The 12,539-nt window shown below is 47.6% G+C and overlaps 1 protein-coding gene across 1 annotated transcript in view; it reads right to left on the bottom strand.

Annotated features, from left to right (window-relative positions):
* The window catches only part of Ankh (ANKH inorganic pyrophosphate transport regulator), a 157,716-nt gene that overhangs the window by 54,327 nt on the left and 90,850 nt on the right, over positions 1 to 12,539 (bottom strand). Inside the window, exon 2 of the mRNA XM_004652537.2 lies at positions 7,963 to 8,179. Within this exon, the coding sequence (XP_004652594.2) occupies positions 7,963 to 8,179 (217 nt within the window). The remainder of the gene's footprint in view (positions 1 to 7,962; positions 8,180 to 12,539) is intronic.

Here is a 12,539-nt window from a genome sequence, read left to right as displayed (position 1 = left end):
GTCGTGTGTATGGTTTGTGTATGTTGTGTGTGTGTATGGTGTGTGATTTGTGTATGTTGTGTGTGTGTGTGTGTGATTTGTGTATGTCGTGTGTGGTGTGACCTGTGTATGGTGTGTCTGTGTGTGGGTGATTTGTGTATGTCGTGTGTGGTGTGACCTGTGTATGGTGTGTCTGTGTGTGGGTGATTTGTGTATGTTTTGTGTGTGTGTGTGTGATTTGTGCATGGTGTGTGTGTGTGGTGTGACCTGTGTATAGTGTGTTTGTGTGTGTGTGTGTGAGATTTGTGTATGTTGTGTATGTGATTTGTGCATGGTGTGTGTGTGGTGTGACCTGTGTATAGTGTGTGTGTGTGATTTGTGTATGCTGTGTGTGTGTGTGATTTGCACATGGTGTGTGTGTGTGTGTGATTTGAGCATGGTGTGTGTGCGCACGCACACGCACAGACACGGAGATGGAGGATGTCCAGTGTCCTCTGCTTCTAGCGCTCTTCTGTGTACTTCCCCTCCCCCTCAAACAGGAAATGCTGTCTTACGTGCGTGAGCCCCAGTGAGCCTCTCGTCTCTGCACCCCGCCAGAATGGAGTTACAGGCCAGGGCATGGCCATGCCCAGCTGTTTGCGTGGGTGAAACAAATGGGACTTGGGCAGTCTCAGGTGCTTATGGGTGCGAGGCAAGCATTTTCACCAGCTCCTGTCTCCCCGCCTGCAAATGTGAAGCTGCAACACAGAATACAGTTCGCCCTTAACCCGTACGGGGGACGCGGCGAAGCCGGGCCCTGCAAGTTACCGCCCGGTCTGCCCTCTCCTCTCCTGCCAGGATGACGGGGGGGGGGGGGGGGGGGGGGGGGGAGGGGGGCTGGGCTTTGTCCACAGAGCAGGCATTTGGTGAGTAGATAACATGCACGGATGAGTCCATCATCCTCCAAAGAAGTGCTCTGAAAACTTCCAGGAGTTCCTCCTGCCTCTTATTCCTTGTGAGCTTACGGGCTTACGTGCCTGCCCTGGGCTGGCCAGCGAGACATGCGTGGTGAGCAGCGTCCGAGGACGTGGGGCTCGGTGCCTTCACTCTCAGCCTCACGAGCCTGTGCGTGGCTCCCTTCGCGTGGAGCCCTGCCACAGCGACCTAAAGACTTCCATCCACGAGGAGCTGATGCGGTGGGACAGAGCAGCCACCAGAGGCCACCTGGGGCAGCCTGTGCTCAGCTGGTCACCCTGGGGGGGGGGGGGTCCCTGGAGAGCAGCAGATCTACTTCCAAACCTCTAATGACTACAAGGAGAGAAAGCCCAGCTAAGCGCAAAGGAATGGCCCGGGCAGCCATGGTCTGGAGAACAAAAAAAAAAAAAAAGAAGTGCTTGATTTTTAAAGCCACCAGGTACTGGGATGGGTTTCAGATGACAAAGTCTATTTTAAACTCTATTGAAACCGTGCACTCCTAGCCCGGTTCATGTTCCAGAGGCCTGGTCTGTCTGTAGCCCACGAAGAAGGGACAGCACTGAGGCAGGATAGAAGGTCAGGGGCCGATGTATTCAGCTTCCCTGAGTTCTGCTGACTACCCAGCTGCTCTTAGGGCACAAAGCTGGCCGCAGTGCGTAAGAACAGCTAACGCCACAGCTAAAGCCACAGCAAACAGTTCCCGCCTGGCTGCAGTGAGGTCAGGAAGCACGGATCCCCTTGGGGTTAAGCTAACAGGGCTCAAGTGAAACTAAATACAAGGTCAGCAAGTTTTCCTCTTTTATGGGTTCATGAAGAGTGGGAGACAGGCTATCACCTGGCTGTAACCACTGGCCTAAATTAAACCCTGGCTCTGCACTTTTCTTTATAAAGCATCTCTGAGAACTCACAGCCACAGATAAACTGAAGAAGGCAAGCCCCGCCTCGGGCAGCAGAGGTAAGAGGACTGCCATGAGTCCCAGGCCACCCTGAGACTACACAGTGACTTTCCAGGTCAGCCTGTGCTACTTCAAAAAAAGTGGGGGGCGCTGGAGAGATGGCTTAGAGATTAAGGCACTTGCCTGTGAAGCCTAAGGACCCTTACTCGATTCCCCAGGACCCACGTAAGCCAGATGCACAAGGCAGTGCATGCGCCTAGAGTTCATTGGCAGTAGCTGGAGGACCTGGTGCACCTATTCTCTCTCTCTCTCTGCCTCTTCCTCTCAAAAAAATAAGTAAATAAAGTTTATTGAAAAAGAAGGAGGAGGAGGAGAAGGCAGTGGTGGCGGCTAGCGGAGTAGCTGCCATTCAGTAAGAACCCATAAATATTCCTGCAGTCGGCAGCTAGAGCCAGTCTGTGAGTGTGCATGGAACAGATGGGAACGCTAGGGCTAAGGAAGTTTCTAGATTTCAAATCTGTCAAATCTACTCCACTTGCACTTGTCTACTCAGTTGCTCTGTGGCATGAGGTCTGGGCGGGCTGTGTGCTACAGATTAAGAAGCAGCGCTGAGCCGGGCGTGGCGGCGCATGTCTTTAATCCCAGCACTCGGGAGGCAGACAGGTAGGAGGATCGCCCTGAGTTCGAGGCCACCCTGAGACTGCATAGTGAATTCCAGGTCAGCCTGAGCTACAGTGAGACCCTACCTCGAAAAAATAAAAAGCTGCTGTTGCCTCCTAAGCTCCGCCAGGCCTTCCAGGGGAGGCACTCGTGTGGTCGGTGAAATCCCCTCCAGCCAGTGAGGAGCGCAGACCGCCTCGCTGGGCAGTGGGCAGGCAGACCTTCTCTAGGATCCATGTTGAGAGGTCACTGCATTCTCACTTGCATCTTTTTTAACAATGTTTCTTCCTTGATATGGTTGTCCCTGGTGGTAAAGGGACCCTACACATAGCTGGAGGACCGCACCACAGCGTTCTCCAGTGTGGCTTCCTCTCTCCATTCCCAAGCCCCAGTTCCCTCCCTTTGGGTTTCAACGTGTTCAACAGAACTCCCCTACGTTATGAACACGTGGCTACTGCCTGCCTTCCCGTCACTTCCGGTCCATGTGCCCCCTTGCTCGGGTCAGGGAGCAGGGCCCTGCTCCCCGTCCTGGCTTTGGTTTACTTCTGCCATCTCGCCAAAGCTCTCCATGGCTGAAGGCAGCATTTTCCAGAGTTCTAGAAATTATCCTTCAGTACATGCACTTTTCCATCAACCACAGCTTTAGGGAGAGGGGAGTGGCTGGCCATCAAGCCTTTAGTACCGATCTCACTTCCAGGAGCCTCAACCTGGGATCAATAGGTCCTGGAATGGCACACACTATTGGTACACAACTTGTGGAGCCACTAGTGAGTGAGGATTGGGTCACTTAGAAGTGAATGGAACAGGGCTGGAGAGATGGCTTAGTAGTTAAAGCGTTTGCCTGCAAAACCAAAGGATGCCAGTTCGATTCCCCAGGACCCAGGTAGACCAGATGCACAAGGTGGTGCATGCATCTGGAGTTCTGGAGTTCGTTTGCAGTGGCTGGAGGCCCTGGCGTGTCCCCCCCCCGCCCCCGTCTCTTTCCTTCTCTTACTCTCATAAATAAATAAATAAATAAATAAAAATAATTTTAAGCCGGGCGTGATGGCGCATGCCTTTAATCCCAGCACTTGGGGGGCAGAGGTAGGAGGATTGCTGTGAGTTCAAAGACCCCCTGAGACTCTGTAGTGAATTCCAGGTCAGCCTGGGCTAGAGTGAGACCCTACCTCAAAAAACCAAAATAAATAAATAAATAAAATAAAAAATAAATTTAAAAAAACTTAAAAAAAAAAAGAATCGATGAAATAATGGCAATCCTTAATCTCAGTCATGTGCACTCCTGGAAAGGATAATTTGTGGACTAAAGATCTACCACTCAAAGAGGAAAATGAGCCCAGTCACAACTGCTGGCCAGGGGTCACTTGCTTAAAGAACTTTGCATTGAGTCTCTAATGACCAGCCTAGCTGCCTCTGCAACCCTCAGTAAGCAAATGATGCAATTCTACACAGTTAAATGCGCCACATGAGAAAGCAGGAGCTCATGCCTGGGAGAGTACCTAATATAGTTAAAAAAAAAAAAAAAAAAAAAGCAGCAGGGCTGGAGAGATGGCTTAGCAGTTAAGGCACTTGTCTGCGAAGCCTAAGGACCCAGGTTTGAGTCCCCAGTACCCACGTAATCTAGATCCACAAGGTGGCGCATGTGTCTGGAATTCATTTCCAATGGCTGGAGGCCCTGGCACTCCCATTCTATCCATCATTCTATCTTTCTCTCTCAAATAAATACTTAAAACCACAAATAAACAGGTAAAATAGAAAGCAAAGCAAAAAAGAACCACGGGATTGGCTGTGAATCGAAGAAAACAAAAGCTTCAACAGTAGTGCTAAGCTGCGGGGCTAATGCTGGACAGAATAACAGACAGGGGAGATTTTAGATTACAGCACCCCCCCCACGCGTGCACGCACACACACACCCTTTTTCTTTTTCTCTCTCCTTGGGACTGAACCTAGACCTTCATACATGCTGAGCAAATATCCTGCCACTGAGTTATACCACAGCCATAGCAAAATACAAATTTAGGGCTGGAGAGATGGCTTAGCGGTTAAGTCCTGCGAAGCCGAAGGACCCTGGTTCGATTCTCCAGGTCCCATGTAAGCCAAATACACAAGGGGGCGCATGCCTCTGGAGTTCATTTGCAGTGGTTAGAGGCCCTGGCAGGCCCATTCTCTCTCTCTCTCTCTCTCTCTCTCTCCCTCTCTCTGTCTCTAATAAATAAATAAAAAAAAATAAAAATCTTTTAAAAAAAAATATATATATTTATAAAACAGGATCAAATTCAATTATTTTTCATATAGAATAGGAAAAATTTAGAAAAGGCTACATTCTAATGCAACATGTCTTTTTAGAGCCAGTCCACATGACTTTCAGTCCCAACCCAAAAACAAGGACCTCTCTTCTTCCTTCTCTATGCTCTCACATGTCCTTATATAAATGTCATCAACAAAAGCAGCTGGAGACTGGAGAGATCACTCAGTGGTTAAGGCACTTGTCTGCAAAACCTAAGGTCTCAGGTTTAATTCCCCAATACCCACGTAAAGCCAGATGCACTAGGTGGCACATGAACCTGGTGTTCGTTGGCAGTGGCTAGAGGCTCTGGTGTGTCCATTCTCTCTTTTTCTCTCTCACTCAAATAAATAAATAAAATATTTACAAAAACAAAGAAGCTGGGAGCCAGGCACATCTTTAATCCTAACACTCAAGAGGCAGAGGTAGGAGGATCGCCAGAAGTTTGAGGCCACCCTGAGACTACAGAGTTAATTCTGGGTCAGCCTGGGCTAGAGTGAAACCCTACCTTGAAAAAAAAAAATCAAAAAAAGCCGGGCATGGTGGCGCACACCTTTAATCCCAGCACTAGGGAGGCAGAGGTAGGAAGATCACCATGAGTTTGAGGCCACCCTGAAATAGTTCATTCCAGATCAGCCTGGTCCAGAGTGAGAGCCTACCTCAAACAACAACATCAGCAACAAGCTATGGTGGTGCATGTCTTTGATTCCAGCACTTGGGAGACAGAGGTACGAGGGTCACTCTGAGTGAGTCCAGTCAGGATCTACAGGGTGACTTTCAGGTCATCCTAAGCTAGAGTGAGACCTGACCCCCCCCCAAAAAAAAACCCCAGATCATGTGATAAACTGATTGTTAAATGGGACTAGGAAGTAGAACCTTTTGGGTTAAATTTAAGATTGCTACAATTCTACCTTAAAATAGGCAAAAATGGGCCTAACCTGGAAAATGATGTTTTGATTTCAATGACCACATTTTCCACCTAACTGTCAATAACACGGCATGCTCAGCTTTTTTACTCCCTAGTTACTGAGGGCTAGACATTAGCGAACATCTCCATGGCCCCATCCCACACACGGCTAAACGTGTGGAAGTTAGGGTTATTGAGGGGTCCCCAAGAACAATGACTGGCAGTAGGAGAACTGCTGACACTGTCGAGACTGTCGTAAGCCCTTGTCCCAAACCACGGGCTCTTCAGTACAAACCTCACCTCTGGAAACGGTTCAGATCACGTGTAGCGGTAGAAATTTGCTTCAGACTCACACCGTTAGCCTTTAGGGACCACACTAATGTACAGAAGGGCACCGCTCTGCTACCCACACCCTGGAGCTCTGCGCGCAAGCGAAAGGATCGATGCCAACACCCAACGTGCCCAGCAGCAGGCATGCTGGTCTTGGGACAGGAGTCTATGCCATATGAAAACGGAAAACCACAAAAGCCTTCCCCTGTTTACTTTTGGATTCACAGTTGATTGGGTAAACACTGGCTTTCTGCAAATGAACACACCGCAAGTGCTTCGGGTGAACCTGGTTTCTTTACTCGCACTGACACGTGTGTCTTTCATGCAACCAGCAAGCATCAAGGTGCACAACTGTTTGATGAGGCAACTCGAGGTACTTTCGTAGTTTCTAGACTTGCCCCTCAGCTATCACAGCAGGTAAGGCAGCTCTTTTAAAACCAAGAAGTTCTAGGGCTGCAGAGATGGCTTAGCAGATAAGCGCTTGCCTGTGAAGCCAAAGGACCCCGGGTCGAGGCTCTGATTCCCCTGGACCCATGTTAGCCAGATGCACAAGGGGGTGTACGTGTCTAGAGTTCGTTTGCAGTGGCTGGAAGCCCTTGTGCCCATTCTCTTTCTCTCTCTCTCTGCCTCTTTTTCTCTGTCTGTTGCTCTCAAATAAATAAAAATAAACAAAACCAAGACGTTCTGGGGCTGGAGAGATAGCTTAGCAGCTAAGGTGTTTGCCTGCAAAGGATCCCGGTTCGATTCTCCAGGACCCACGTTAGCCAGATGTACGAGGGGGCACATGCATCTGGAGTTCGTTTGCAGTGGCTGGAGGCCCATTCTCATTCTATCTCTCTCCCTCTTTATCTGTCAAATAAATAAATAAAAAAATACATATATCTTTAAAAAAGCAGTCATGAAAGTATGCCCTTAGGGCTAAGACCACCAAGAAGAGAGCAGGATACGCCAAGGCCTGACGATGAGTGGTCCTGTGTCTTGGTGCACTGTAGATAGATAGCCGTCGTTCTGAGCTAGCTTTCTTTTTCTTTTTTTTTTAAAGCACTTAAAAAATATATATATATATATATTAGGGCTGGAGAGTGGTTAAGACCCTTGCCTGCAAAGCTAAGGATCCAGGTTCGATTTCCTAGGACCCACGTAAGCCAGATGCATAAGATGGTGTACGTGTCTGGAGTTCGTTAGCAGTGGCTAGAGGCCCCGGCGTGCCCATTCTCTCTCTCTCTCTTCCCCTGTCTCTGTCTCAAATAAAGAGAAAGAGGCAGAGAGAGGGAAAGAGAAAGGGCGTGCCAGGGCTTCCAGACACTGCAAACGAACTCCAGATTCATGTGCCCCCTTGTGCATCTGGCTTACGTGGGTCCTGGAGAATCGAACCAGGATTCTTTGCCTTTGCAGGCAAGGGCCTTAACGGCGAAGCCATCTCTGCAACCCATGAGCCGGCTTTCTTGCCTCATGGAGAGAACGCTGTGTCAAGAGTGTTCAGTCCGGTCTGTGAATAAAACACACACAGATCCCTGCGGCACATTAACATCCATCAGTGAAACATCCTGTCACTTTTTCTAACAACTGATGGTGCGTGAGCTTCAATCACAGCTGAGGTACTGTCACCCTCAAGTTGACACAGTACCTCCCGGCAATCTGCGTATCTCCCAGCAAAGCGGCTAAGGTTTTGTGTACCTTCTGGAATGTTCTTCTTAGGTATGGTCACCAATAATGGAATCATTCTCTGACTTTGGGAATCAGACACACAAGGCTACAGCCTTCCAGAAAACACCTTTGTAAATAATAATAATAAATAATAATAAAATTTCTCAAGTTGGGAGCACAAACTCCATTCCTTCTATCCCCTGATATTTTCATGAGAAAAGTTTAATAACTATTGAAGAAACTAACTCCTGCATTTGAAGCACCTGGGAAGACTAAGAAATGACCAAAGTGATGTGAGAGAGGCTTACCTATCAGCGTGTGGAAGACAGCAGCGATGGCTCCAGCCACCACCATGCAAAGGACGGCTTTGGTCCTGTCTCGCTTGCTGTTCACAAACACCAGGCCCACGTTCTTGAAGTCACTCATGGGCCCTGTGAAGAACTTCATCAGAGAATAGGCCAGCCCATAGCTGGCCAGCATCTCCACAGCGTCTTCCTTGACGGCTGCGATGCCCCGGTTCAAGGCCTGGGAGAGAAAGAAGAATGACCACTAGTATTAGACATGGTATCACGTTCTGGGGAATCCCACCTCTAACACGAGACGCAGCAGATCTGGTTCCTATGGAAACACTAGGCAGCTTACAAAGAAGTCTTCTTCCCGTTGCTGGTGAGGGATGTTGGTTTTTTGCTTTTTGTCTATGTTGACTTCAGTTTGAGTACCTTTTTGAGGAGGAGACAATCTGCCCATTGGGCTAAAGTAATAGATAAATCCCAACAAATATCTTTCATTATTATTATTATTATTATTATCAACATATTTTTATGGATACACCATGTATTGGTACCTTCTTTTCCCTCGTCCCTGCCCCCCTTCCATTGGGGACCCTCCTCAGGGGAGTTATGGGTATTCCTCCATGGGTCGTGGGTTATGTGTTGTGGGAGCAACAGTCAGTTATTTTTGAGGGGAGGGAATGCCTATGGACATGATGTCTCAACCTGTGGCTCTTACAATCTTTCTGTCCCTTCTTTTGCAACATTCCCTGAGCCATGGTAGGTGAGTTTTAAATCTACTTTAGTGATGAGCTCTTAGGAATCTCTGGATCTCTGCATATCAGAAAATAATTCTAAGAACTATCATTGAAAAGCTGATGCTTTCAAAAACTTAGTTTAGGGCTGGAGAGATGGCTTAGCAGTTAAGACACTTGCCTGAGAAGCCTAAGGACCCAGGTTCAATTCTTCAGTACCCATGTAAGCAAGATGCACAAGGTGGTGTATGTGTCTGGAGTTTGTGTGCAGGGGCTAGAGGCCTGGCATGCCCATTCTCTCTTCTCTCTCTCTGCCTCTTTCTCTTGAAAGAAAGAAGGAAAGGAAGGAAGGAAGGAAGAAAGAAGGAAAGAAAGAGGGGCTGGAGAAATGGCTTAATGCTTAAGGTACTTGCCTGCAAAGCCAAAGGATCCAGGTTCGACTCCCTAGGACCCACAAAAGTCAGATGCACAAGGTGGCACATGCATCTGGAGCTCATTTACAGTGGCTGGAGGCCCTGGTGCATCCATTCTCTCTCTCTCTGTCTCTTTCTCTACTTGCCTACTTCTGTATCTCTCTCTCTTAAATAAATAAATAAATAAATAAATAAATAAAATTTTAAAATAGCGGGGCATGGTGGCACACGTCTTTAATCCCAGCACTTGGGAGGCAGAGGTAGGAGGATCACTGTGAGTTCAAGGCCACCCTGAGACTACATAGTGAATTCCAGGTCAGCCTGGGCTAGAGTGAGACCCTACCTCAAAAAAAATTTTGTTGTTCATTTTTATTTATTTATTTGAGAGTGACAGAGAGAAAGAGGCAGATAGAGAGAGAGAGAATGGACGCACCAGGGCCTCCAGCCACTGCAAACGAACTCCAGATGCGTGTGCCCCCTTGTGCATCTGGCTAACGTGGGTCCTGGGGAATCGAGCCTCGAACCAGGGTCCTTTGGCTTCACAGGCAAGCGTTTAACCGCTAAGCCATCTCTCCAGCCCCAATTTTTTTTTTTAAATGGAAAGGCAGGCAGACCCAGTTCTAAGCTGTGACTCATACCTGCAATGCCAGCATTCAGGAGGCTGAGGCAGGGGTAGCATGAGGTCAGCCTGGGTCTATACAGAGATCTGTGTCAAAATATCCTTCCCCAAAGGAAAAAAAACTCAACCACACGTTAAATTTCACTTGTAGCCCAAATTGACCTAAGAGCAACAAACATATTCTGGAAATGAATCAATCAGTATATGAGATAGGTGATACTTTTCTTTGAAAAAGGGATGTGTGAGATTTTATACATATTCAAGTTACCTTAAATATTGTTTATGGGTTGTGTTTATATCCTTCTTATACATAGAGCTCTATGTTATGAAAAAAAGGAATTATACCATTAAATAGACACGGTTAGCCTGATTCACACTGCATCTCTTTTTAAAAATTTTTATGTTTTAAGTTTTATTTATTTGAGAGTCAGAAAGAGACAGAGAGAGAACGAGAGACAGATAGAGAGAATGGGAGCGTCACCTCTAGCCACCGCAAACAAACTCCAGAGGCATGCGCCACCTTGTGCATCTGGCTTACGTGGGTCCTGGGGAATGGAACCAGGGTCCTTTGGCTTTGCAGGCAAATGTCGTAACCGCTAAGCCATCCCTCCAGCCCTGTATCTTAACTTGAAATATACTCCTGAGCTCCATGCAGACAAATGCTCCTGAGAAGAACACCTTTACATCGGACACAATTCTGGTGCGTTATGTTTGCTCACGAAGATGTGGCCGTGGGCTGTTCCAGCCCCTTTAGTCACCCACTGGGACAGAGACCCTCGTAGGCTGGAGAAATTGTTAGGAAAGCGTTTTAAGTATGGTGACATATGAATGTTTTGTTTTTGCACATTAAAAAAAATTACTGTGAAGCAATGAGTTTTGTTTGGATGTTTTGATCATTGCACTGAGTTCATATTCACGCCCCCACGCCCAGCCCTCTTCAGACCCTTCCCCCACAGGTCCCCTCCCCCTCCCCAAATAGCCCCCTTCTGCTTCACGTCATCTACGCATGTGTGCGAACGTATGTGTGCATGCGCGTGTAGTTAAATCTAGGCCCATGTGAGAAAAAAATGTGCTGTTTTGTCCTTTTTACTTCCTTTTGTTTTGCTTCTCACTGCCCTTGCCTTTGAGACCCTGTCACTCCCCTCCCCACATAGCCACTGTGTGTTCTTAAAAGCAGACTTTAGGGGCTGGGAACAAGGTTCGGGGATTAAAGGTGCTTGCTTGCAAAGCCTGTGCTTCAGTTTGCCAGTACCCGTCTAAAGCCAGATGCCCAAAAAGTGCCACAGGCATCTGGAGTTTGTTTGCAGCAGCGAGGCCCTGGCAGGCCCATGCTGTCTCTCTCTTTGCATATAAATAATAAACATAAATAAAATAAGAAGACTTCATTGCTTAGAGAAGTTTTAGGTTCATGGCAAACGTGCACAGAAATGACAGGTTCCTGGTTTTAATTCTCCTCCAGGAACACACAGCCTCTGCTACCAACATCCTGCACTGGAGGAGAACGTAGCGACAGCCAACACACCGTCACCCGTCAAAGGCAGAATCAGCATTAGGGCTCACATTTGATGTCATGCGTTCTGAGCGTTTTAGCCACCATCAAATGACACTTCCATCCTTGTAGAGTCAAAGTTTCAAACACTGACACACGGCAGCCTTTGCTTTGTTGGGAGAGCGAAGAGTGTTTATTCTTCCCATAGAGGCACAAACGCATTGCAGAGCCCATTCTGTCTGCCAACTCAAAGGAGAAGAAATGCATCTGTCCCTGTCTGTCTCACTCGTTTTTTACTAAGTGGACAGTTCATAACTTTCTCTACAAACACGCTTACAGCTCAGTATGAGGGCTACGTTGCAACACTCCTTAAAAGTAACATAAACAGCCGCGTGTGGTGGTGCACGCCTTTAATCCCACCACTTAGGAGGGCGAGGTAGGAGGATCACCGTGAGTTTGAGGCCACCCTAAGACTAAAATAAATCAATAAAAAGTTAAAAAGCAAATAACTGGTCCGAAGAGATGGCTTAGTGGTTAAGGCATTTGCCTATGAAGCCAAAGGACCCAGGTTCGATTCCCCAGGACCCACGTAAGGCAGATGCACAGGGGCCGCATGCATCTGGAGCTCATTTGCAGTGGCTACAGGCCCTGATGCACCATTTCTCTCTGTATCTGTCTCTACTCTCTACCTCTCTCTGCTTGCAAATAAATAAATAAAAATAACAAATATTTTTAAAAAGAACCATAAATCCTACATTCTAACAAAACCAACCCAGCCAACCACACTTCACTGGCTCTAAGGCTCTGTCAATTGTAAGTACATTATTAGTTCATTACCATTAAGAAAGATTCTGGATTATAAGTGCATGTCATTTACTTGAAAGATGCATACAGATTGCAAACATGCAAAAATGTTAGTGAGGGCTGGGCGTGGTGGCGCACGCCTTTCATCCCAGCACTCAGGAGGCAGAGGTAGGAGGATCGCTGTGATTTGGAGGCCAGCCTGAGAAGACATAATGAGTTCCAGGTCAGCCTGAGCTAGAGTGAGACCCTACCTCGAAAACAAAACAAAGTTCGTGGGAAAGTATAAAAGGAAAGATCTCCACTGGGAGTTCGAGGCCACCCTGAGACTATGTAGTGAATTTCAGGTCAGCCTGGACTTAAAACAAGGAGAGAGCTCACGACACCCTGGATTTGGTCTCTACCGGGCGCACTATGCACGGCTTCTGTGCAAGCCACAGGCTCATGGTCTTCTTGTTTCCTTCACCTTCCTGGAGACACTGCCGACTGACACGGTGATGCATGCTCAGGGCCAAGCACAGGAAAATGCCACTGCATCA

The sequence above is a fragment of the Jaculus jaculus genome, chromosome 13 (genome assembly GCF_020740685.1).
Source record: "Jaculus jaculus isolate mJacJac1 chromosome 13, mJacJac1.mat.Y.cur, whole genome shotgun sequence".
Lineage (NCBI taxonomy): Eukaryota > Metazoa > Chordata > Mammalia > Rodentia > Dipodidae > Jaculus > Jaculus jaculus.
Note: the sequence above shows the minus strand (reverse complement) of the source record. Positions and strands in the feature narration are given on the sequence as shown.